Source organism: Erythrolamprus reginae, chromosome 1, assembly GCF_031021105.1.
Source record: "Erythrolamprus reginae isolate rEryReg1 chromosome 1, rEryReg1.hap1, whole genome shotgun sequence".
NCBI classification, from domain to species: Eukaryota; Metazoa; Chordata; class Lepidosauria; order Squamata; family Dipsadidae; genus Erythrolamprus; species Erythrolamprus reginae.
In genome coordinates this window covers 392,091,010-392,117,857 of record NC_091950.1, presented here as the reverse complement: position 1 = coordinate 392,117,857, position 26,848 = coordinate 392,091,010, and the positions used below count along the sequence as shown (strand labels likewise).

The window sequence follows — 26,848 nt, the reverse complement described above, 5'->3', positions numbered from 1 at the left end:
AAATGCAAGAGTTAAAAATAAAGTGATGTTGCTGTGCAATTCCAATCCTTCACAATAAACAACACTGGATGAAGCAAAATGAACACATTGCATAATTTATCCAAAATTGCTGGTCTGCATGAGTTATTTCTGGTTTTTGCTAGTCCTGAAGCGCTTCATTACATATAGGAGTAGAGTTGCTTTTGTTAAACACAGCTTTTCAAGTAGGCCGCATAATTGAATTCTATGTCTTCAAAAAGCATTTTCTAGAATGCTTCTATGTCTTAAGCAGGAAAAGTCAATCTTTGTTTTATTGTACTAGCTAAAAAGCCTCTCATCCTCTCTTCAGTTCTTGGGCAAATGCAAAGAATTGAATTCAGTTCACTAATTTTCCATCAGGAAGCCATGGCTCATAGAGTGGGCTGTGTAAATATACATATGACTTCTAGACCTGAAGACTAGTCTAGAAATCTAAAAGGCTGGAAGATCTCCAAGATCCCTTTCAACTGTTATTCTGTTATTATTCTCGAAGAACCAGAGTTACAGAAACCAATCTTCATTGTTGTATTCTCTGTGCTTCACACAATTGGGGATGGGGTGGGATGGAAAGACCACACCCTCCTTTGCAGGTTACCACCTTTTAGTCAATATGTATATGGAATGGCTGGGTGAAATGATATGCCAGTTTGAGATTTCATTAATTATATGTGCCAATGTTAGGCTGGCCAAATAAGACTGCTGAGATTTTATTTTAACATTTGGAGGTTATGTGGGCCTGACTAGAAAGGAACTGTCTCTGATTCAATCCTTTTAAAAAAAAAATTATATTTTTATTATTTTTGAAAAAACAAGATACAGTGATCCCCCGGGTATTGCGATCCCGATCATTGCGAAACGGCTATATGGCGATTTTTAAACCCGGAAGTACAAACACCATCTGCGCATGCGCGCCCTTTTTTTCTATGGGCACGCATGCGTAGATGGCGCCGGGCAGATCAGCTGCTGGGCGGCTTCCCTGGGTCTCCTCTTGCTGGCGGGAGGGCGAGAAGCCCCCCCCAGCACCCGCTCGCCCGCCCTTCGCCCGGCTCGCCCGCCGTTTGCCGCTCGCCCGCCCTTCGCCCGCCCACCCGCCGTTCGCTCGCTGCTCGCCCGCCCTTCGCCTGGCCACCCGCCGTTCGCTTGCTGCTCGCCCGCCGCTCGCCGCTCGGCCACCCTTCGCCCGGCCACCCGCCGTTCGCTCCCTGCTCGCCCGCCGTTCGCCGCTCGCCCGGCCACCCGGGTTCGTTTGGCTTCGGGACATGCCGGCGGTGACGTTTTAAAACAGCCGCGCGGCTTCCCAACTGAGTCCCGAAGCCAAACGCGGAAGTTCGCCTTTGACTTCGGGACTCAGTTGGGAAGCCGCGCGGCTGTTTTAAAACATCGCCGCCGGCATGTCCCGAAGCCAAACGAACCCGGGTGGCCGGGCGAGCAGCGAGCGAACGGCGGGTGGCCGGGCGAAGGGCGGGCGGGCGGGCAGGCAGGCGGCGGACAAGCGGCGGGCGCGGCAGCAGCGAGGAGTTTGCGTGGGCGGCGGGGAAACCCCAATCTTCGGCTCCTCGCTGCTGCGGCGGAAGTAAAAAGACCATCTGCGCATGCGCAGATGGTGTTTTTACTTCCGCAGCGCTACTTCGCTAAAACCCGATCATTGCTAGGGGTCCTGGAACAAACATTAAGAGACCAAACAAAACAGATAACATGAAAAGGAGCTACAATTGCTCCGCTCAAAAGTAGAAGTCTTCTTAATACAAAAAGGAAAAACTAATTATAAGTTAGATCAATTCAGAGAAGTAAATTCCACTATTAAAACATCACTACATAACTTATTCTTGCTAATAAATTTGACTATTTAGCTTTATATTTTAGCATCCTTAAACATTTTTTTATTCCACCAGATATAAACCATCTACCAAATGTTATAAAATTCAGATTCTTCTTGGCTATTTAACTGCCTCGTCATCATATCTAATTCTGCACACTCAATAATTTTCCTAAATACCTAAATATTACTTAATAATTCATATTTTAGTAGCTGCTAGAATTATTTTTGCACAAAGATGGAAAGAAATGGAAACACTGAAAGATGATTCAATCCTATCAAGACCAAGTAGCTGAAGATGCTACGGCTTCCTAGATTTGGAGATAGTAGGAGGCTATTCCTTCAGCGAGTACATTAAAGATGAGAGGGATCAATGAAACACAATGCTGTGTTTGAATGCAAGCCCAGCCGTATGAAACGCAAAGACCACAATGAAGAATCAACCACCATCAATTTGGCTCTTTGGAATACTTTTAAGTCAAAACACAATAGAATTTTGTTTTAAAAATAATGATAACATTCTTGAGCATAGAAAATGTATGGACCCACTGCCCAAATACCTGTCAGCTGAGGGATGTAAGGTGTGCTCAGCCTATCTGAATTGTAGCCACTCCCTCCAAGCACTTCACTGATCTTGCTCTGCCGGAAGAGGATATCAGGGCCAAGGTGATCCAGGGTCCGGGACAGCCTTTGGGTCAAAGCAAGAGAAACAATACATGACTGTCCCAATGTCTCCCTAGGTACTCATATTAGGCAGCAATTGGTCTCCAGAGAATAAACCTTCTGCCGCACGAATCCCAGTGACCAGTTAGGTCCCACAGAGTTGGCCTTCTCCGGGTCCCGTCAACTAAACAATGTCGTTTGGCGGGACCCAGGGGAAAAGCCTTCTCTGTGGCGGCCCCGACCCTTTGGAACCAACTCCCCCCAGATATCAGAGTTGACCCCATCCTCCTTGCCTTTCATAAAGTTCTTAAGACCCATCTCTGTAGTTAGGCATGGGGGAACTGACTCATCTCCCCCGGGTCTATACAGTTTATACATGGAATGTTTGTGTGTGTGTTTGCTTTTAATAATGGGTTTTTTAGTGTTTTTTAAATTATTAGATTTGTTTTTTACATTGTTCTTGTTATTGTTGTGAGCCGCCCTGAGTCTATGGAGAGGGGCGGCATACAAATCTAATAAATACAAATACAAATACAAATAAAGGGCACCTGAGAAAAACAGCTGAAGGCAAACGATGGAATAATTAAGCGGGTTGAAAAGCCCATCTGTTCAAAGCATCGTTATCTAAACTAAGGTTTCTCAATCTTATGGACATAGTGTGGACCCACTCTTAGAATTCCCCCAGCCAGCAGGTCAACTTACATTTTAAAATTTCTGAGGCTGAAGTGCACTGATTTAAATTACAGTAAGGATATAATCAACCAGGTTAATTGTGTTTGAATGAAATAGGTTGAATGGCTTTTAAATCGTTTCGGTTTAAGTTTGGATTACTTGGGTTTTAAAAAAAATCTTGTACTTTGTATTGCTTTTTACTATGTAAGCTGCCCCGAGTCCCTTTGGAGAAGGGCGGTCTAGAAATCCAATTAAAGAAAGAAAGAAAGAAAGAAAGAAAGAAAGAAAGAAAGAAAGAAAGAAAGAAAGAAAGAAAGAAAGAAAGAAAGAAACAAACAAACAAACAAACAAACAAGGTGTTTTAAGCCAAGGGTATCAAACTCAAGCCCTGCGGGCTGGATCTGGCCTGAGAGATGCTTAGGTCTGGGCTGTGGGGATGCCCTGGAAACAGCGAAGGACCTCTGCCAGTGAAAATGGAACTTGGGAGCTCCTTTTTTGCTGGCAGAGGGCTGCAGGAGATTGTCCGCCCCACCCATCCCCTCCCCAGCCCCACCGCTGCCACCCTAGGTGCTCGACATGAATTTATTTAATTTCATTCATTTATTTAGTTCCATTTGTATGCCACCCAACTCCCTAAGTACTTTGGGCAGCTCACAACAAAGAAGAACAAGACAGACAGTATTAAAAAATTCGGACATCTAAAAAGAGAGACCAATTAAAAACAATTTAAAACCTACAATAAGACCATACGTTTTATTTATGGCAGGATCTTGATAATGTATCATCTGATCAATGCCCCCAGGCCTGCTGGAAAAGCCAGTTCTTTACAGCTTTTTGGAAGTCTAATAGGATGGAAGTAGTCTGGATCTCAAGAGGTAGCTGGTTCCAGAGAGCCGGAACCACCACAGAGAAGGCCCTACCCCTGACCTGGAGACGACCAAGGCTGTGGGCCCTTATCAGTCACTGGGAGCTGTGGTGGAAGGCAGTCGCGAAGATAGTTTGGTTCTAAGCGATATAAGGCTTTAAATGAATGACATCAAGATGACCACACCCACCCAGCCCCCAATGTTAAACACAACCCTGAAGTGGCCCTCAATGAAATCAACTTTGACACACTTGTTTTAAGCCAACAACGGCTCTCATACCTGGGTTTCTCTACAAAGACGCCTTCAGGAAGCAAGAAAGGAGCCTCTTTTTTCCTCATCTCTATAACCTGGAGAGAAGAAAAATGCAAGACTTTTTTTTTAAACGGATTTGGCATGGTCAGTTCCCACTGTAAAAAACACAACAGATTTTATCCGATTAGATATCAGTATTATCTTTGGATGCTCTGCCCGGCAGCGCTAATAAGCTCCCCTGCTCTGGGTTGCACAGAGCTATGACCATGGTTAAGAATGAGCAGGTATTGTGACAGGTCCACCAACTGCTTGTGACTTCATCAAGTTGCTAATGTTTGTCTAACTATTACTGGATGGCATCATTGCTCCAATGCGAGGCTTAGAGATGCAGAGAATGAATTGGAGTCAATGCTGCTCAGGAATCTCTTAGATTAGTACTACTGGGTTAGTGTTAATATACGAGCAGCGAAATCCTTGTTTACCAGGTGTTCTGTCGAGCTCTCTGGTAGAAAATTCACAGATACAAAGTTTAGACACACACACGTTTGAAAATTCAAAACAATGTTCTTTATACCGAAAATTCAAATAAACCAAGCACTCTTGTTGTATAGCAAACAAACTGGTAATTTGTACAAGTCCCTTATCAGTTCTGAGATACGTAGCTTGCAGCTGTGAGGCAATTCACAGTCCTTCTTCTTTCACAAAGTGAAACACACTTTGCTCTGGTTTAGTTTCAAAGCGGGGGAAAATCAGCACACAAAGGTCAAATTCAGCAAGGCAGGCACTAAACACAAGGATCAGATAATCCTCCACAATGGCCAAACCCACAGGCTGCTATTTATAGTAGCTTCACTAATTACCACAGTCCCACCCAACCACAGGTGGCCTCATTTTCTTTTGATAATAATCTCTCAGTTGTTGTTGCCTATGCATCGCTCTCCTCATGTGTGGCTGTATCATTAACTCTTGTTCCGAATCCAAGGAGGAGCTAGATAATTGATCTCCTTCTGAGCTGTCTGCCAAACTCTCCTCCTTCCTGTCACTCATGTCTTCTTGGTCAAAGGAGCCTTCATCAGCAGATTCCACCGGGAGCAAAACAGGCCTGCGGCATGTGGATGTCTCCCCCACATCCACAGTCCTTGGGGAAGGAGCTGGGCCAGAGCTAACCACAACACCAAGGTTGTGCACACACAGAAATGTTTAGATTGAGATTAGTTCTGAATAACTACTCAGCCACACACAGATCTACTAACTTGAATTAAAGTTTACTTTAAGAAATAACATATTCAGATAAAGCGTCTGAAGTCATACACATAAGTCAGAATAACAATCCAAATATTATCAACTATAAAGTCTTGTTTTTGTCATAATCAGCAAATAAAGATGTCAAGCATAAACACATTTTAGCTATAATATATAACTACTATACAAGAGCATGCAGAGAATTGCAGAGCAAGCCTAATAGTGAATAGCCATTAACAGTGAGTAGCCAGACAAAGAGAAAACAGAGAGGGTGACTCAGAGGAATAAGCTATGAACTATAGCGCCCTCTTGTGGCAGTCTGCAAAGCCTGCAACCAATATATTGCCAACCCAACAGTTATGGACAGAGTCCTAATAGCAAATTGAGTTCTCAATACAGTGGTACCTCGACATACGAGTTTAATTCGTGCCAGAGCTGACCTTGTATGTCGATCATCTCGTATCTCGAACGAATGCATTTAGATTTGGCTTTTCGCGCGGAGATAACTGGAAAAAAATGGAATTCTTGCGCCACCTAGTGGACGCTCGGCTCGTATCCCGAATTTGAGCTCAAGTGTCGAACAGAAATTTTGCTCGCTTCGCAGCTCGTAACTTGAAATACTCGCATGTGGAGCAGCTCGTATCTAGAGGTGCTACTGTATATCAAATCTGGGAGCGTGGTTAACTATTCCCAATATGCAGTTGTAGAGATACAGAAAAAAGACAACCACACTTTTCAGGAAATGTCCAGCAAGGCTTTGGGTGGGTGGGGTTTAGTCTAGAAATGTCTGATACATGTGAGGACTTTGAGGTTGTAGGTGATTCATCTAACATGGCTGAGCATCACAACAGGCAAAGTCCTGTTTGTGGATTCTTCCCTAAAAATCCCACTGCTTTTTACAGGGTACAAAGTGCTCCGAATGTTTTAGACCAGTGATGGCGAACCTATGGCACGGGCGCCACAGGTGGCACATGGAGCCATATCTGCTGGCACACGAGCCGTTGCCCTAGCTCAGCTCCAACGTGCATGAGTGTGCCGGCCAGCTGATTTTTGGCCTGCACAAAGACTCTGGAAGGGTGTTTTTGGCTTCCAGAGAGCCTTCTGGGGGATGGGGGAGGGCGTTTTATTCTCACCTGGCTCCAGGAAAGCCTCTGGAACCTGGGGAGGGCGGAACGGAAGCCTACTGGGCCCACCAGAAGTTGGGAAACAGGCTGTTTACAGCCTCCAGAGGGCCTCCGGGGAGCAGGGGAAGCTATTTTCGCCCTCCCTGGGCATTGAATTGTAGGTGTGGGCACTCGCGCATGTGCAATAGCGTGCATGCACACTATTTCGGCACTCGAGGGGAAAAAGGTTCTCCATCCCTGTTTTAGACTGTAATAGCAATAGCACTTAAATACCACTTCATGGGCCTCTCTAAGCGGCTTACAGAATCAGCATATTGCCGCCAACAATCTGGGTCCTCATTTTACCCACTTTGGAAGGATGGAAGGCGGAGTCAACCTTGACCCTGGTGATCTTCGAACTGCCAAATTGCAAGCAGCCAGCAGTCAGCAGAAGTACCCTACAGTACTGTATTCTAACCACTGAGCCCCCGTAACTCCTAGAATTGTCAACCAATCTATTTGGACCAAGCTGAAGGAGGTTTCCTGGTAGAAAAAAAAACTATAGGTAAAGGAAAAGTAAAGCCAAGTGGCAGACCTCATGAATATGCTGGCAAAAGGCAGGCACAGTGGTCAATTGGCTGATCAGGTTCAGGTAGGCAGCTCCAAGGGCATACAGGGCACAGCGGCTGTACAACGTCAGGTTATCCTCGTTCACCTGGGCCAGTTCCTGCCAACAGGACAGCAGCATTGTAGTGAAAGGACAAAGCAAGCTCCCCCAACCTCTACGTTCACTGACAGCCAAACATGTCTGACTTTACAAGACGAGTCTACATGGAATCCACATCGGTGTCAGAGCCTGAAGGTACAGTATAAATTTTACCAGGAAGAAAGGGTGTATGTGTGAATCTTTTTTTAGAAAAACCAAGAGAGTAGTTAGTTGGGAGTGGCCCCAGAATTAAGTGGCTTAAATCCTGAAAGCCCTGAGAGGAATGGAGGAAAATCTGTTTCAGGAAAAATGCTACCTTTGAAAGGATGGATAAAAATTAGACAGAAATATTGCATAAAATTACTTTTAATACGATGCTCATATTGAAATTTAATTCTGATTCTATTTACCGTGTTTCCCACAAAATAAGACCCTGTGTTATATATTTTTTGAACCCTGAAATAAGTGCTTGGCCTTATTGCCGTGCGCTCAATAGCTTGATTGGGCTTATTATCAGGGCATGTCTTATCTGGAGGGCACGTTTCGGCCTCGCATTTATGACCTTTGCAAGCAAAGGAAAGTTGAAGTAAGGTCTTAAGCCGTCATGCTTTCAAGTAGCGATGCTTTGCTTAATGATACTGCCAGTCACAGTTGTGGTCACGAAACAAGAGTGTCTGTAATGTATCATTTGATTTTTTAAAAAACTTTCCAGTAAGGCACAAGGCCCTCTCTGTCCCTAACTCTCACACGAGGCTTAGGAAGGATAGCAAGAATAGTCATCTTCTAGTACAGCGGTCTCAACCTTGGCAACATTAAGACTTGTGGACTTGAATGCCCAGAATTCCTAAGCCAGTCTTGCTTTGCTGGCTGAGGAATTCTGGGAGTTGAAGTCCACAACTCTGAAAGTTGCCAAAGTTGGAGACCCCTGTTCTAGTAGACAAGTGATGACAACACTAAGGAGCTTGGATATGTAGACCCAGAAGAGAGAGGTAGCCGAGACCCCGACAAATCTAGCTCTGTGGGTTAGAGCCACATGTTCAATTAATTATTGAACATTTTAAAAAAGATTTTTTTAATTTTTCTACACCGTTCTTATATATGCATCAATACATATACCTTAAGAATATATCAGTAGTATATATATCTTCAAATCAGAGTTCACTGACTATTTTTACAACTAGTCTTGCTGTTACTAATCAGTCTGTTTTCTTCCCCCCTCTACATCTCCTTCTCTCCTACCTACCTTCTTACTCCTTCTCTCTGCCTTCCTTCTCCTCTTTCCCTTCTTTCCTTCCTTCCTGCTTCCTCTTTCCCTTCCAAACTCTTCCGAGTGATTTCAATTCTAATACATCTTTTATTTAACAGATTGATAACATTTTCCCATGCTTAAGATGTCAGTATTATTATTGAATCATTATTGAACCTGAGCATGCATTAGATCAGGGGTCCTCAAACTTGGCAACTTTAAGACATGGACTTCAACTCCCAGAATTCTCTAGCCAGCTATGCTGGCTGGAGAATTCTGGGAATTGAAGTCCACAAGTCTTAAAGTTGCCAATTTTGAAGACCTCTGCATTAGATTAATGCCGTCATCAACTTTATTTTAACAGATCAAAACTGCCCCAACTACCCTAATGTATTAATATTTTCTTGTTTAAATTTATATACTTTATCTCTGTGGTTCAAATTATATCGTTAGAATTCAAGAGCATTTTACAGTAATTGGCAGAAATTGTATAACAGGTCCCACTCCTTGTATAAAGTACATGCAAGAAATTCTTGCAAGTTGTTTCTTCAAGGAATCTAATGAATCCAAGAAGGGCTTGGGTAAAAAAAACCCAACAACAGCATGCATACTTGACCTCTTCCCACACTGGATGCTAGTGATCTATTGCTTTTTAAATTCTTCCTACTTTTAGAAAACAGAAGCTGCCCAGAGTCATATGGATTCAGGCAGCCTCTACATTTTATTCAATTGCATTAAATAAATACATCTCTTACAACCAGATGGAGTCTAAGTACAATGCGAAGAAGAGTAAATAAGGGTGTGTGGCATATGGGATAGAGATTTAAAAGATTTATATAGCCGCCCATCTTCTCACCAATTCTGGGTGGCTCTTAATCAAAAGTTCAAGCAACATGTAAAACCACATTAAAACTATAATGCACACACTGAAACATTAAAAACAACAAAAGCCTGGCACCAGCTCCAACTTGTAATGTGCAGTCATTCAATCTTATCCCAATGCTTAGGAGAAAAGCCAAGTGTTCAAAGCGTAATGGAAGGCTAGGAGGGTAGAAGCCGGACAAACCTCAGGGGTTACAGCAGTGCCTCTCAATTATAGAAACATAGAAACATAGAAGACTGATGGCAGAAAAAGACCTCATGGTCCATCTAGTCTGCCCTTATACTATTTCCTGTATTTTATCTTACAATGGATATATGTTTATCCCAGGCATGTTTAAATTCAGTTACTGTGGATTTACCAACCACGTCTGCTGGAAGTTTGTTCCAAGGATCTACTACTCTTTCAGTAAAATAATATTTTCTCATGTTGCCTTTGCTCTTTCCCCCAACTAACTTCAGATTGTGTCCCCTTGTTCTTGTGTTCACTTTCCTATTAAAAACACTTCCCTCCTGAACCCTATTTAACCCTTTAACATATTTAAATGTTTCGATCATGTCCCCCTTTTCCTTCTGTCCTCCAGTCCAGACTATACAGATTGAGTTCATTAAGTCTTTCCTGATATGTTTTATACTTAAGACCTTCCACCATTCTTGTAGCCCGTCTTTGGACCCGTTCAATTTTGTCATTATTTTTGTAACGGACACCCTAGGAAGAAGTAAACATTTTGCACTCCCCCCATTTTGCAATATTCGGCACGTTTTCACTGAAAAAACTCAAGCGGCTTATCCGCGTGATTGGGGTGAAATGTGTTTAAGTGATGCCGTGATTTATTTGGCTTCATGCTGTCTGCTGCCAATATTGTTAGACACAGTAAACATACCGGTCTTTCCTCATCTCCCACCATAGTCGCAGTGAAGACAAACGCTACATACGCTTCCTCTTATTTCCTCGCCTTAGCTTTCAGAAGGCTTACGTTTGTCTCATTATCTCCGTCTCTCTCCTCCTTTCTTGTCATCCCTGTTCAATATTTTCCCATGGTGTCTCTAAAGGGTTTGTTATCTGCACTTCATATCTCCTGCTCTGTGCTGTGTGCTATTATTCGGTGCAAAAAAAAAATCCTATTCCCTGCGACAAATGACTCCACATTCCCCAGGGACACATGACCCCCCCGGCATTGCTCCGTGCCCCCCTCAGGGAGGCCCACCCCACTATTTGAGAAGCACTGGGTTAGACATAGGTTAGGGACTGCCACAGACAATGCACACTTCTTAGTTCCCATCAAATGACTATATTGCTAGTGATGCAACAGGCCTCTAAGTTATTGCTGGCAAATTTCACAAGTGTATTTGCTAGGTGTCTCCAAAACAGTCACCTTCCACATCTAAGTTTAGTAGCAGCCACCGGAGATAAAATCTTGTCTTCCTTGGATGTCTCTTTCTATCCTTCCTGCTAGGGAGATTTTTCAGCCCGGACATACCTGTATAGCCAAAACCAACCGGATGAGGTCCACTACCACCTCTTCATTGGCCAGTTCAATGCTGATAAGTGCCAGTAGACTGTAGACAGCCTCGTAGTGGGTACGACAGTTGTTGTCTTCCTTGCAAGTGAAATACATGTGTCGATACAGCTGCTGGGAGTGCTGTGAACATATATAACATACCTTTTCATGAGGAAGTTGTCATTTCATTGAAGTATTGAAGGCAATGCTTTGACATTGCATCAGTACAGGGGTGTTAAACTCAACGCCTGCGGGCTGGATTTGGCCACGGGATGCTTAGATCTGCCCCCCCCCCTGAGCCACCCTGGATACTGCAGAGGACTGGCCTGTGGTACCACTGCCAGCAAAAAAGGAGTACGGGGAGGGCCATGTGCAGCCCTCTTGAGCTCCGTTTTTGGCTGTGATGGCTTCCTGCAGCCCTCTGCTAGTGAAAACAGAGATCAGGGGAAGAGGAGGTATCGGGCGAACAGGTAGCGGGAATTTGAACTAGTTTGCCGAACCGGCAAATACCACCTCTGGCTGATCCTGGCCCTGCCTGCCTGGTCAGTGCTCGCCCCTGCCCGCCTGCCACTCACCCTGCTTGCCCCATCACCCCCACTCTATATATGTTGCCTTTGCCATGGGGCCCAGTTAATCGCCTCGCTTCACCTCTGCGCCTCGCCTGCTTTGCATCGCCGGTACTGCTCGAGCTGGCCACACACCCCAGGGCCACGCCCATCCAGGACCCCGAGGTCAAACACAACTCTGAAGCGGCCCTCAATGAAATCAATTTTGACACCCCTGCTTTAACATGTTCAACAAAATACATTTTTGTAGGTTTATCATATACTGCTGGTGGCTACAACCAATCCAACCTCTATCTTTTTAAAAAATTGAGTGTTTGGCAAGTTGTTGTTGCGAGCCGCCCCGAGTCTTTGGAGAGGGGCGGCATACAAATCTAATAAATTGAATTGAATTGAATTGAAAGTGCTCAATACCTTCTTCATGAAGACAGTATCTTGGCGTGAACATTTGTCCACTTTCAGCTTCAGGATGGCGATATCACTGATAGTGCTGTGCAAAAAAATATATGAGACAAAATTAAGTGTTTGTGTTTGTGTGTGTATGTGGAAGCAGGCTATAACAAAAGGGTGGAGAAGATTGTTCATCTCTCCTCCTTTTTAGTAACTCACAGGACAATTAAAAAAGTGGTGGAATCACATTTTTTGTATAATTTTTACCAAATAATTTTTTCATAGAATAGGAACAGTATAAATTTTGAAATATAAAAGTAAGAATCGTAATTATTAAGAGTAAATAAAGTACTAAAAGTAAGAAAAGTAATTACTGGAAAAATCACAAAGAAATAGAGAAAGGAAAGGAACAGAATGAAAAACCTATGAAGAAGCAGAGCAATGTGTATTCACATGGTTTGTAACAACATTATCTATGATACTTTCCCATCTCATATAGCATCTCCTCTCTACCACAAGAAAGAAATGGACTGCAAACCTGATTGTCTGGAATTTGTGCTTATTCCCATGGCGGTCAATGAAGCTGATGAGAATCTGCAGAACAAAAAGGCGAATCTCTGCATCCTCCATTAATGTTGCTGACAAGAGCCTGTCCAGGAAGGAGCTGGGAAGGGCTGTGAGCATGTTACTGCACTGGAAACCAGTGGAAACCTGCAGGTTCCATAGAGAGCCTCTCCATTAATCAATACTCAGCAGTTTGTTTGCAATGCACTCAACAATAATGGCAGCTAGAGCAGCCAAGATATGGCTAAAACCACCTTTTTCCCATTCTGCATAATTTCTTTTTCAAAGTCTTAATTTGTCTAGATTTAATTTGTATTTCAAAGATATAGCGGTTAGTTTCACATTAAAATGGCATTGGGCGATTTGTAGTTCAGCATGTGGGATAGAAGTGGTAGGCACAGCAAGTTGTAGAAATACAGCAACTGCCTTTTTTTAACACTGGTTTAGTTTTAATGTGTTATTAGACAAGCCATGACTCTTTGGATCCTTGTTTCGGTGATATTTCCTTACTAGATTCCACAATGTCTTCAACAATGGCAGAGCTTCTAATGTACTGGAAACGTTCAGTACATTATAGAGATATTCAGATGTATTGAAAGTACCTCCTGCTGCCTTTCTATGTAATTTCTTTTCTTTTATCCTTTCTTTCTTTTAACCAATTATAGAAATTCATAGAGAGACAACCCAAGAGATTAATATAGAAACTTATTGAAAAATATGCAAGTATGCAAATATCCGAGCAATAAAAAAAGAAAGTAAAAATGTATATATCTCCGATCGAAATTTTGAATGAGATGGGGATGTAAATATCCCAAATGTATGTTTTATTTATGCCTTTCTCTCTCTATATATATTTATTTATTATTTATTTTATTACTTAGATTTGTATGCCGCCCCTCTCCGAAGACTCGGGGCGGCTCACAACACGTGGAAACAAATCATAGATAATCTGACAGATTTAAAATATTTAAAGATTTAAAAAAGACCCCATATACTAACAGACGTACACACAAGCATGCCATATATAAATTAAACATGCCCAGGGGGAGATGTTTCAGTTCCCCCATGCCTGACGGCAAAGGTGGGTTTTAAGGAGTTTACGGAAGGCAGGGAGAGTAGGGGCAGTTCTAATCTCCGGGGGGAGTTGGTTCCAGAGGGCTGGTGCCGCCACAGAGAAGGCTCTTCCCCTGGGGCCCACCAACCGACATTGTTTAGTTGACGGGACCTGGAGAAGGCCCACTCTGTGGGACCTAATCGGTCGCTGGGATTCGTGCGGCAGGAGGCGGTCTCGGAGATATTCTGGTCCGATGCCATATATATATGTATGTATATATATATGTTTTCGTAGATTTTCACGGGTACAGGTATGACGGTCTTGGTATATTCGGGTTTCTTCCCGTGTAGGATTTAGTTAATATTTATATTATAAACTATATTTACAGCAGCACGAAGCTTACAACTTCAGCCTGATGATGGTGAATGTGATTTCACCGAAACATCGCACAGACATTGAAAATATTACATGGGGCAAACTCAGAACAATCTACATATATATACCCGTCAAAATCTACGAAAACACATATATATATATATATAGTACCTCCTGCGAAAGTAGGTAGCAGTCAAACATCAAGAATTAACCACAGGACATTTTTTTCTATATCATGAAATGCTTTATGATCATTGTTACACCAAAAATATTTTATAAAATCCCTGAAATTTCAATCGCACCGGAGTTAGAGGTCCTGGATTTTGGACACATTCTGTAAGTTTGAGTTTCAAAAGGCTTTGCCCCATGATGCACCATTTCTCCCAGTTAAAGGTTACAGACACATGAATTTTTGTAGGCCAAAAATAACATTATTTCCTATACAAATGCGGTATCTATTTTTCTCTGCAAACCTCACACGAAAACGGAACATCTCTGTCACATACCTGCAGGAGAGATTTCAGCAACATGATCTGCGTCAATCGATTCCTGTTCTCCCTAAAAAAGAGGAAAAAAAGAAAGATAAACACTCAAGATTGAAGCCGCACGGGAAAAAAAGACAGCCTATAAAGTTAAAGGGCAACTAAAATCAGGACAGGATAAATAAGAAAATCATCAGCTGGGGATGTGATTACGTATGAAACATAACCAAAGACATACAGCCTGGTATAAGGATGTATCATTAGGCAGCAAAATAACATTCCTCCAGCCATAGGGTGGGGAAAATCTGAACCTGCTGTGGTTATGTGGGTGAAGCAAGCAGACAGAATGATAGGGTCACCAAAGCAGATGTGCTAATGGGAATGGAGTATGGTGAGGAATGACGTCATACCAACTGGTCCTTCCTACCACTTTCAATGTTTCGAAAGGACAGGGAGTTTCTACCCTTGATTTCTGCAGTTTTAGAGTAGAGTTTCCTCTAACTCCTTGGGTTATAGAAAAGGGATGTGGGCACTACAGATTGCCTGCCATGCAGCAAAATATTCTAACAGCAATCGCCACAACTTCTCTCACGTCATATACCTGCTCAAAACGATTACTGCTTTTTCTGTTCAATTGTCTAGGACCCATTGCCAATTCCTCTTCAACTAATTGCTTTTTGCCTTATTGAGAAATAGAATCACTCTTTTTCTCTGTCAACATAGGCACCCTGAATAAATTTTGAAAAAGTTAATACAGTGATACCTTGTCTTATAAACTTAATTGGTTCCGGGATGAGATTCTTAAGGTAAAAAGTTTGTAAGACGAAACAATGTTTGCCATAGGAATCAATGGAAAAGCGATTAATGCGTGCAAGCCCAAAATTCACCCCTTTTGCCAGCCGAAGCACCTGTTTTTGCGCTGCTGCGATTTCCCTGAGGCTCCCCTCCATGGGAAACCCCACCTCCGGACTTCTGTGTTTTTGTGATGCTGCGATTTCACTGAGGCTCCCCTCGCTGGGAAACCCCACCTCCGGACTTCCATTGCCAGCGAAGCGCCTGTTTTTGCATTGCTGGGATTCCCCTGCTGGGATTCTCCTGCAGCATCACAAAAACACGGAAGTCCGGAGGTGGGGTTTCCCATGGAGGCGAGCCTCAGGGGAATCCCAGCAGTGCAAAAACGGATGCTTCGCTGGCAACAGAAGTCCGGAGGTGGGGCATCCCAGGGGCGGCGGTGGGTTTGTAAGGTGAAAATAGTTTGTAAGAAGAGGCAAAAAAAATCTTAATCCTCGGGTTTGTATCTCGGAAAGTTTGTATGACGAGGCGTTTGTAAGACGAGGTATCACTGTATTGGTTAGAGTCATTTCTTTCCCCCTCCCCTCTGCAACCCAACCCTAAGAAAGAAAAAAACATCTTGATCTAAAGAGCCAGGAATTTTTAATTGGATGGATAAACTCTTCACAATATGGACTTCTAATGTGCCATTAGATATTATAAAGGGACAGCCATTCCATTATGAGTTGGCGTATTTAAATTATCTTTTAGACCAAGCTACTCAAACATGAATCCCTTTCAACATGTCCATGTAAAAATCTATTCAATTTGTTGATGCTTCCTATTTTTTAAAATGTTTCTTACTTCCCCCACCTCCAAAGAATTCACAATTCTCTGACAAGATATACATTACATAGATAGGTGGCCTATGATCAGCCAACAACAGAAATTACTCTTCTAGTCAAAAATTGAATATTTATTTAGGGTTTATTTATTTATTAGATTTGTATGCCGCCCTTCTCCGAAGATTCGGGGTGGCTCGGGATTGGAAGATGTGATATCTAATTTACTTGATAGTAGAACACAGCTGGTATGGGAAACTATCAAAAATGCCAAGATTATAGAGTAGACTGGATAATTGAAAACAATGTTTTAAAAGGGTAAAAGTGACCTCTTTCCATATTGCTGCCAAGCCAACCACTTGGACATATTGATAAATTAGTCAGGAGACAAGTTCAAATTCAAGGAGTCTTTACTTTTATTATTCTTGTAGGAAATCAACAAAGCCAAGGTGTCGCAGCAGGTAGAGTGCAGTAATGAAGGCCACTAAAGCTGACTGTAGATCTACAGGTCAGCGGTTCAAATCTCATCGTCGGCTCAAGGTTGACTCAGCCTTCTATCCTTCCGAGGTGGGAAAAATGAGGGCCTAGATTGTGGGGGCAATATGCTGTCTCTGTTAAAAATTGCTATGGCTAACATGTTATAAGCCGCCCTGAGTCTAAGGAGAAGGGTGGCATAAAAATCGAATGAATGAATGAATGAATAAATATATATAAATAAATGTCCAATAATAATAATAATAATAATAATAATAATAATAATAATAATAATAAACTCTAACTTAAATCAGTTACCTTCTGCATGCCAGGGTACATAATAATAGCAAGAGCAGCAATAAGGTTACGGGTTATCATCATACTAACTGTAAAGCCACTCACTTCCCCATGAATTTCCAATACCATATATCCATACTACTTGCTAGAATGATCTTTCTAAATTCATTCACCCTCTTTCAAACTTTACTCTCCAGGTTGTTAAGCAGATTTGACTTAAATGGTGATGACAATCTCTGAATTTTTCTAGGGAAAATTTCTGCTCTATTGACAGAATATTTAATATCTTCCTCAGAAAATGATAATGTATGTTCATAATTTTTTTGGGGGTGACGTAAGAGTAAAGAAAATTGTGCTTTGGCTTGAAGTCCAATTAATGGCTAGCTTTGTGTTTGGCTTAGAGGTATCCCTTTCTGACTTACAATAGAAATTCATATAATTTATCATTGATTCATATTCAGAGCAAGCTTACAAAGATCTATATCAACCTTTGCCACTTGAAGATGTGTGAACTTCAACTCAGCAGGGATGGCTGGAGGATTCTGAGAGTTGAAGTCCAAAAATCTTCACGTGGTCAAGATTGAGAAACACTAGTCTATTGGGCTTTTGATGATAATAACATCAAAGAGAATTAAGTTATATGAATCAGAAAAGTTAGCAGCCCAGAAATAAATTCCTTTCCTCGGAAGCCTGTATTTTTTTTTTTTGATAATCTGATGTAACTGAGCATGTATAGATTCCACAACTCAGAAACAAAATTATTTTTAATTAAAAAATACAGATTTTTCAGTGTTGTGGAAAAGAAATAATAGCAATTATTTCTTTTATTTTCTCTCCTGCTTTTTAAAACAGTTGTCTTTAAAATAAGCATGTTGGGTACAGATTATGGGAGGTTAGAAAATGTGCTGCTGGTAAACGTTTTTCTTGAAACATACACAACTTCCCTGCACTTTCCTGTTCAATTAAATAATTACATAAACAGAGATACATGAAACAGGACTTAGAAATTAATGAGTAACTGCTTGGATTACATGTGATGAACATGAAGATGGACAAAGAATTAGGAGATTCTTTGGACAAAATTATATGCCCTTTAAGATTAAAATATGCTCCCATTCGATTTTTGCATTGTGACACTTAAAATGGCACATTATTATTTTTTTAAAAAACTTATTAAAAATGAAAGGAAGAGGGGGGAAAAAAAGACAGAAGGATGAGAGTAAAATAACTTGCCCCAAATTGGCATCCGCTACAGCAGAGCTGTCAAACTCCTGGCCCGTACGCTAGATTAATCACACACTGGCCACACACACGCCCAGTTTAGCGAAGGGGGAAAAAGTCCCGATACATCACATGTTACCGCTGTGATGACGTGAGTTTGACACCCCTGTCCTAGAGCAGTGTTTTCCCAACCTTGACCATTTGAAGATATTTGGACTTCAACTCCCAGAATTCCCCAGCCAGCGAATGCTGGCTGGGGAATTCTGGGAGTTGAAGTCCAGATATCTTCAAGTGCCCAAGGTTGGTAAACACTGCCCTAGAGTATTTAATAATACAGTGATACCTCTACTTACGAACTTAATTCATTTCATGACCAGGTTTTTAAGTAGAAAGGTTTGTAAGAAGAAGCAATTTCCCCCCATAGGAATCAATGTAAAAGCAAATAATGTTTACGATTGGGGAAACCACAGGGAGGGTGGAGGCTTTTTCGTTTTCCCCCCCACCTCTCTTTTGATTTCCTTTCCCTGTTTCCTCCCAGGATATTCCAAGAGAGGCCCCACAGAGGTTTCTCCCCACCTTTTCCGGGCCTGTTTCCTCCCAGGAGATTCCTGGAGAGGCCCCAAAGAAGCTTCTCCTCGCCTTTTCTGGCCCTGTTTCCTCCCAAGAGATTCCTAGAGAGGCCCCACAGAGGCTTCTCTTTGCCTTTTCTGGCCCTGTTTCCTCCCAGGAGATTCCTAGAGAGGCCCCAAGGAGGCTTCTCCCTGGAAAACAGTTCTTGAGAAGAGGCAAAAAAATATTGAACACCCGGTTCTTATCTAGAGAAGTTCGTAAGTAGAGGCATTCTTAAGTAGAGGTTTTAAATCTATAATTATTAGATAGCACAGCCAATTGCAGTGTGATAATAATGGAATCAAAATGCAACATACTTAAGACGGTTCCAAGCTGGGGAAAGTCTAGACGGAGGGAAAGGAAATCAAAAGAGAGGGGGGGGGGGGGAAACGAAAAAGGAAGGGGGGGGGAAAGGAGTGAAAAAAGAGAGTTGTCCTCACCCAGCTTTGCCCATGTCTACAGGGTGATGCAGAGAAGGAAGCGGAACTTTGCTCATGATAAACAGCATGACCTCCGACCTCTGATAGGTGGGCAGAGTGCTGGCAAAAGAACCTGGGAAAAGACAGAGCAGGAGAAGCATGCAAGATAGTCTAGTAAGGGTAGGGAAAGGCACAGAGCTGGTGTGGGGACCCAATTCTAGAAAGGACAAAAAGAATCACCACCAAGGAAGTATAGACGTTCACCATGGCTTTCTTACTGCCAGGAAAAAAACCCTCCTTATCCTATCAGAAGGAGAAGCCACAAACCAAGATGCCCAAGGAAAAGAGATCAGGTCCTTCTATGACAGTGGTTCTCAACCTTTCTAATGTGGCGACCCTTTAATACATAGTGTGGTGACCACCAACCATAAGTCTAGCACCAATTCTCCCAACAAAGCTTTAAGCTGATTGGCAGGGAGGTCAGAGGAAGACACCTACTGCAAACACCTGATTAGTTGGATTGTAAAAATATGTTCCAACGTGCCAGTTTCAATTCCTAACACCGTGGGAAATTTGTCTTTTCCCATGGTCTTAGGCGACCCCTGTGAAAGGGTAGTTCGACCCCCAAAGGGATCCCGACCCCCAGGTTGTGAACCACTGTTCTATGGAGTTCCTGTACAAGCTGCTGTGGAAATACTACTTTCAAATCTTGCTTGGCCACTATATGAATGTAATGTCAGGATCGGGGCCTACCTGATGCAATATTCCAAATTGCAGAGAGAAGAATTGTAATGACTTCAACCATGTAAAACTGCTTAGTCACGGTGAATATGCAGATTGTAATGCAATCTGATTGGCTGACAAAACTATATATATATATATGCACCTTTGCATAGGTGTGGCTTGTGGCTTGGTTTGAAGGTATTGTGGCTTAGTGTGGTTTAGAGTGGCTTGTGAAGTAGTGTGGCTTGTGGTGGCTGAAGATTTGTAGCTTAATATTGTAATTGAGAATAGTAGAAAGAGAATTGTGAGTACAGTGTTCCCTCGATTTTCGCGGGTTCGAACTTTGCGAAAAGTCTATACCACGGTTTTTCAAAAATATTAATTAAAAAACATTTTGTGGGTTTTTTCCCTATACCACGGTTTTTCCCTCCCGGTGACATCATATGTCATCGCCAAACTTTCATTCGACTTTAATAAATATATTTTTCAATAAACGTTAATAAATAAACATGGTGAGTAATGATCTAAATGGTTGCTAAGGGGATGGGAAATTGCACTTTAGGGGTTTAAAGTGTTAAGGGAAGGCTTGTGATACTGTTCATAGCCAAAAATAGTGTATTTACTTCCGCATCTCTACTTCGTGGAAATTCGACTTTCACGGGCAGTCTCGGAACACATCCCCCGCGAAAATCGAGGGAACACTGTACTTTGTAAACTAACTGCTAAAGAGAAAGCTATGATGTAAATAGTTAGTGTAGGTTTGCTACGAAAGAAGTAAATATTTTCTTAAGAAAACTTTGCATTACGTGTCTTCAATTATCTTGAAGACAAAAGTTCCTGATATCCTGGTCTGAGGCAAGCTGGTTAGCTGCTTTGGCTATCTGGGTGGGCTAGCTTCTGCAAAACGTCACTCCAACATATAATGCTGGATTGACAGCAGAGAGCCACACAATCCTGGATCTTTGGACTGACCAAGGTTGTCAGGTTCTTAATTTTTTTAATGGCCCTTTTCTTGAACTATCTTGGTTCAGCAATAAAAGATGCTGCAAAAAAATTGAGCCCATCACCTTTTTACAACAATAAAGTGCTCTTTTACTAAAGCACTTAAGTAATTAATGTACAGGTAGTCTTCGACTTACAATGGCCATTCGAAGTTGCAACTGAAAAAGAGAAGCAACTTATGAATGACTATTTTTCACACGACTGTTGCGGTATCTCCGTGGTCAAGTGATTTATATTTGGATGTTTGACAACTGACTCACATTTATGACGGTTGTGGGGTTCCCAGGGTCATGTGATCACCTTCCGCAATCTTCTGACAAGCAACGTTAATGGGGAAACCAGACTCACTTAACAACTGTGGTTACTAGTTTAACAACTGCAGTGATTCACTTAAGAAATGGGGCAAGACAAAAGTCATAAAATGGGGCAAAACTCACTTAACAAATTTCTTACTTAGTAACATAAATTTTGGGCTCAATACTGATTGTAAGTTGAGGATTACCTGCATGGGTATGCAGGTACATATTTTTCAGAGTATAAGATGCACCCTTTTCCTCCCTAAAAGAGGCTGAAAATTTGGGTACGTCATACTCTGAATGTAGCTTTTCTGAAGCTTTTACCCCCCCAGTCCTAACTAGGTGCTAACGATCTTCCCAGCTTCCCACTCTTTCCAAATAAGTTTTTTTCCCAGCCCTAAGTTTTTGCAGGTTTGTTTTCTTTCCTACTCCCTCTGACAAAGGCCTTTTCAGCCGTGATGCAGTGCTAGCGATCTTCCTGGCTTGCAGTGTTTTTTTAATTATTATTCCCACTCCCTCCAAAGCAGTTTTTCCTACCCTAAGTCTTTGCAGGCTTGTTTTTATCTTGCTCCCTCTGAAAAAGTTTTTTTCAGCCCTAACCAGGGGATAAAATAATATTCTGAAGCTGAATAGACTAAGGACGCTAGCCAGATGAATTTCTGGTAAATAGATTTTTTCCCTATTTTCCTCCCCCCAAACTAAGGTGCATCTTATATTCTGGTGTGTCTTATAATCCAAAAAATATGGTATATGCTTTACACATACTGTATATACAAATGTGTGTATTTTTAAGGAAGAAGATAGAGTGTGCAGAATAAGGGCCTGGGACCACTTCTGAAATGGTTCCAGATTTTCCTGCACTCTCTTTTTTAATGAGTTGAGCATGATGGGCTAGATCAGGGCTGTCAAACTCCTGGCATGTGTCACACCCATGCCTGGTTTAGCAAAGGGGGAAAAAACCTTGATACATCACATGATGCTGTTGTGACACCATGAGTTTGACACATCTGGGCTAGATGTAAAACTATGAAGAGCTGGTTGAGATAAATTAGATCAGACTCATGGGCAGGATTAATGGAATGCATGCTTCCCTTGAAGAATATTCAAGGCTGAATATTGAGACAGCTTCAAAACCTTGCCCTCCCCGAAGAACAGCCTGCTTATAACTCCCAAACTTCAGGAAATCATCAGAACTATTTCTTTGTTTCTTTCCCTCTTTCTCTGGCAGGTGTTCAGGGATTCTCAAGTCTCTTGTGACCTCTGCTGGCCATGTAGTGCATAACAATGAAGAGTAAAAACATTATCTTCTGCTTTCCTTCTACAGGGGGTGGACAAACAAATGGAAACACTTGACTTTTTGGCATCATGTTTGAACATGTTCAAATCAATCAAAACTTGACATATTTTAATGTTTTTTTAATTCTGTTTTTTGATATGTTTTTTAAACTACATTTTTTAAAAATAGAAATTTAAGGATATTGGTTATAACCTTCTAGAAATGGCAGACCTCTCAGACTTTCAAATAGGCCAAATTATTGGTGCTCTCCGTAGACTCGGGGCGGCTAACAACAATGATAAAAACAGCATGTAACAATCCAATACTAAAACAACTAAAAACCCTTATTATAAAAACAAACATACACACAAACATACCATGCATAACTTGTAATGGCCTAGGGGGAAGGAATATCTCAACTCCCCCATGCCTGGCGGTATAAGTGAGTCTTAAGTAGTTTACGAAAGACAGGGAGGGTGGAGGCAGCTCTAATCTCCGGGGGGAGTTGGTTCCAGAGGGCCAGGGCCACCACAGAGAAGGCTCTTCCCCTGGGGCCCACCAAACGACATTGTTTAGTCGACGGGACCGGGAGAAGGTCAACTCTGTGGGACCTTATCGGTCGCTGGGATTCGTGCGGTAGCAGGCGGTTCCGGAGGTAATCCGGTCCAATGCCATGTAGGGCTTTAAAAGTCAAGACCAATACTTTGAATTGTGACCGGAAACTAATCGGCAGCCAATGCAAGCCACATATTGCCTTGTTGTTGTTGTTGTGAGCCGCCCCGAGTCTTCGGAGAGGGGCGGCATACAAATCTAATAAATATAAATATAATATAAATATATATCACCTCGTGAGATTTTGCTTTCTGTGCATACGTAGAAGCAAACTCTCCCTGGGATGCATGCGAGTACCTGCAGCGAAAGCGAAGCTGAGCATACAGCTCAATTTTCATTATCGGTACGTTGTCGTTATCCGTACCGGTAGCACCCCAATACTGCTCGGGGTATGTGTGTAGCCAGCATGAGTGGGGCTAGCTTGACATTTATTTATTTATTTTTATTTATTTATTAGATTTGTATGCCACCCCTCTCCGTAGACTCGGGGCGGCTAACAACAATAATAAAACAACATGTAACAAATCTAATATTTAAAATAATTTAAAAAACCTTTATTTAAAAAACCAAATATACACACAAGCATTCCATGCATAAATTGTATAGGCCTAGGGGGAAAGGAATATCTCAGTTCCCCCATGCCTGACGACAAAGGTAGGTTTTAAGGAGCTTACGAAAGGCAAGGAGGGTGGGGGCAATTCTGATCTCTGGGGGGGGAGTTGGTTCCAGAGGGTCGGGGCCGCCACAGAGAAGGCTCTTCCCCTGGGTCCCACCAAACAACATTGTTTAATCGACGGGACCCGGAGAAGGCCCACTCTGTGAGACCTAACTGGTTGCTGGGATTCGTGCGGCAGAAGGTGGTCCCAAAGATATTCTGGTCCGATGCCATAAAGGGCTTTATAGGTCATAACCAACACTTTGAATTGTGACCGGAAACTGATCGGCAACCAATGCAGACTGCGGAGTGTTGGTGTAACATGGGCATATTTAGGAAAGCCCATGACTGCTCTCGCAGCTGCATTCTGCACGATCTGAAGTTTCCGAACACTTTTCAAAGGTAGCTCCATGTAGAGAGCATTACAGTAGTTGAACCTCAAGGTGATGAGGGCATGAGTGACTGTGAGCAGTGACTCCCAGTCCAAATAGGGCTGCAACTGGTGCACCAGGCGAACCTGGGCAAACGCCCCCCTCGCCACAGCTGAAACATGGTTCTCTAATGTGAGCTGTGGATCGAGGTGGACGCCCAAGTTGCGGACCCTCTCTGAGGGGGTCAGTGATTCCCCCCCCGGGTAATGGACGGACAGATGGAATTGTCCTTGGGAGGCAAAATCCACAGCAATTCCGTCTTATCCGGGTTGAGTTTGAATCTGTTGACAACGATCCAGACCCCAAAAGCCTCCAGGCACCGGCACATCACTTCCACTGCTTCGCTGACTGGACATGGGGTGGAGATGTAAAGCTGGGTATCATCTGCGTACTGATGATACCTCACCCCATGCCCTTGGATGATCTCACATCATTTGTGTTGGAGGTATCTGTCGTGGCCCTAGCGGGCCTGGGGAAGGGGATCCTTCTGCAGCCCACTGCCAGTGAAAATGGAGCCCAGGAAGGCCACATGTGGCCCTCCCTATCTCTGTTTTCACTGGCAGAGGCACTGCGGGCTGGTCCTTTGCTATTTCCGGGTTGGTCCCTTGGGCCAGCTCTAAGCACCCCGCTGGCTAGATCTGGTCCATGGACCTTAAATTTGACACCCTTGTTGAAAGTTTTAATGTGAGGGTGCCCATCATACTTGTTACTTGGGAGCTAGCAGCCTTAGAATAGTTAGAACCAACAGACTTTCAATAGCACTATTATAAGCAATAGGGGGAGTGGGACTTTCCCCTCGCTACTAAGGAAGCTGCTTTATTATTGACTCAGCTTTCCATCCTTCCAAAGTCAGTAAAAGGGGAACCCAGATTGTTGTGAGCAATAAACTGCTTAGAGAGGGCTGTAAAACACTATGAAAAATTATATAGGTTTAACTGCTTTTGCTATTTCAATACAACAAAAACAAGGGAATCCAGGCATCATGGTTTAGTATGGTTAGTACCAGCTCTTCTAAATCTTTTCTAATACCTAACTTGAAAAGGAGATATGGATGGCTACATATGGTCCACCAAATATTGCTGCTCTTGTTTCATTACTAACATTTGCTAGGGTGACAGTAGATGCAGTACCGCAACATTTGGAAGGCCACAAATTTAACCTCCCTTAGTTTGCCATGAGGAAAAGATGAAGGGGGGCTGTAAGCATCTTTACAAGAGTTCAACTTACATTTCTACTTACAAAGTATGACAGACAGTGAAAGTGGGACTGTTGTATCAGACATCACGTGTATGGATTAAAAACCAAGTTTAACCCAGCATTGAAATTAGTTCAGAGCTCTCTCACTACCAACTCCAAAGCAAAGTTTTCCTTGTGCTGTGGCAGTCAAATGAGGACCCGGATTGTGGGGGCAATAGCCTAGCTCTGTTAAAAAGTGCTATTGCTAACATGTTGTAAGCCGCCCTGAGTCAAAGGAGAAGGGCGGCATAAAAAAAATTGAATAAATAAATAAAACCACATAAAATTGCTGCGTTAGTAGGTGACATTGCAAAGCATGGCCTAGAGAACCATATATGTTCCATACAAAGACCCCATTGAAAAGGGAAAGAGAAGGGGTAGGTCCTTACGCTCCCCACCAATCTCAAGGCCAGTGGATTGGGCCCAAAGTTTCCTATAATTAGCATAGTTCTGGACAATATAAGGGTAAAAAATCTAGAGAAAAAAATAGAGAACTTGACTTTGCTTTTTTGACTAAAACTCAACTAAATACAGTGGTACCTCAAGATACGAACCCCTCGTCTTACGAACAACTCGTGATATGAACCCGGGGTTCAGAAAAAATTTGCCTCTTCTTACGAACTTTTTTCGAGTTACGAACCGGCATTCGGAGACAGCTGGGAAGCCGCGCGGCTGTTTTAAAAGGTGACAGCCGGGCGGCGGGGCTTCCCAGCAGCCTCCCAAACGCCGGTTCGTAACTCGAAAAAAGTTCGTAAGAAGAGACAAAATTTTTCTGAACCCCGGGTTCGGTTCGGGAGGTTGCTGGGAAGCCCCCCAGCCCGGCTGTGACCTTTTAAAACAGCCGCGCGGCTTCCCAGCTGTCTCCGAACGCCAAACGCGGAAGTTCGGCTTTGGCGTTTGGCTTCGGGAGACAGCTGGGAAGCCGCGCGGCTGTTTTAAAAGGTCACAGCCGCACTGGGGGGCTTCCCAGCACCCCCCCGAAGCCTGAACCCGGAAGTTCGGCAAAAGTTCAGGGTTCGGGGGGGGTGCTGGGAAGCCCCCCAGCACGGCTGTGTCCTTTTAAAACAGCTGCGCGGCTTCCCAGCTGTCTCCCGAAGCTGAACGCCAAAGCCGAACTTCCGTGTTCGGCGTTCGGAGACAGCTGGGAAGCCGCGTGGCTGTTTTAACAGGTCGCAGCCGTGCTGAGGCGCTTCCCAGCACCCCCCGAACCCCGAACTTTTGCCGAACTTCCGGGTTCGGGGTGGTGCTGGGAAGTCCCCCAGCGCGGCTGTGACCTTTTAAAACAGCCGCGCGGCTTCCCAGCACCCCCCCAACCCCAAACCTGGAAGTTCGGCAAAAGTTCGGGGTTGGGGGGGGGTTGCTGGGAAGCCCCGCCGCCCGGCTGTCACCTTTTAAAACAAGGTGACAGCCGGGCGGCAGCGGTTTTTTTGCGCGTTTTTTTTTTGGTTGCACGGATTAATTGACTTTACATTGTTTCCTATGGGAAACAATGTTTCGTCTTACGAACCTTTCGTCTTACGAACCTCCCCCTGGAACCAATTAGGTTCGTAAGACGAGGTTTGACTGTATCGGTGACTTCATTTCTACCCTA

The 26,848-nt window shown here is 43.1% G+C and overlaps 1 protein-coding gene across 2 annotated transcripts in view; it reads right to left on the bottom strand.

The window, feature by feature from the left end:
* The window catches only part of EFR3B (EFR3 homolog B), a 137,578-nt gene that overhangs the window by 11,553 nt on the left and 99,177 nt on the right, over positions 1–26,848 (bottom strand). Inside the window, exons 11-18 of one of the 2 annotated variants that reach the window (XM_070741898.1) lie at positions 19,048–19,159; positions 14,418–14,469; positions 12,457–12,629; positions 11,943–12,018; positions 10,945–11,106; positions 7,228–7,359; positions 4,315–4,382; positions 2,395–2,522 (exon numbers count right to left, since the gene is read on the bottom strand). In XM_070741898.1, the coding sequence (XP_070597999.1) occupies positions 2,395–2,522; positions 4,315–4,382; positions 7,228–7,359; positions 10,945–11,106; positions 11,943–12,018; positions 12,457–12,629; positions 14,418–14,469; positions 19,048–19,159 (903 nt within the window). Of the gene's footprint in view, positions 1–2,394; positions 2,523–4,314; positions 4,383–7,227; positions 7,360–10,944; positions 11,107–11,942; positions 12,019–12,456; positions 12,636–14,417; positions 14,470–19,047; positions 19,160–26,848 lie in introns of both variants that reach the window. The other variant, XM_070741908.1, reaches the window with a different exon arrangement.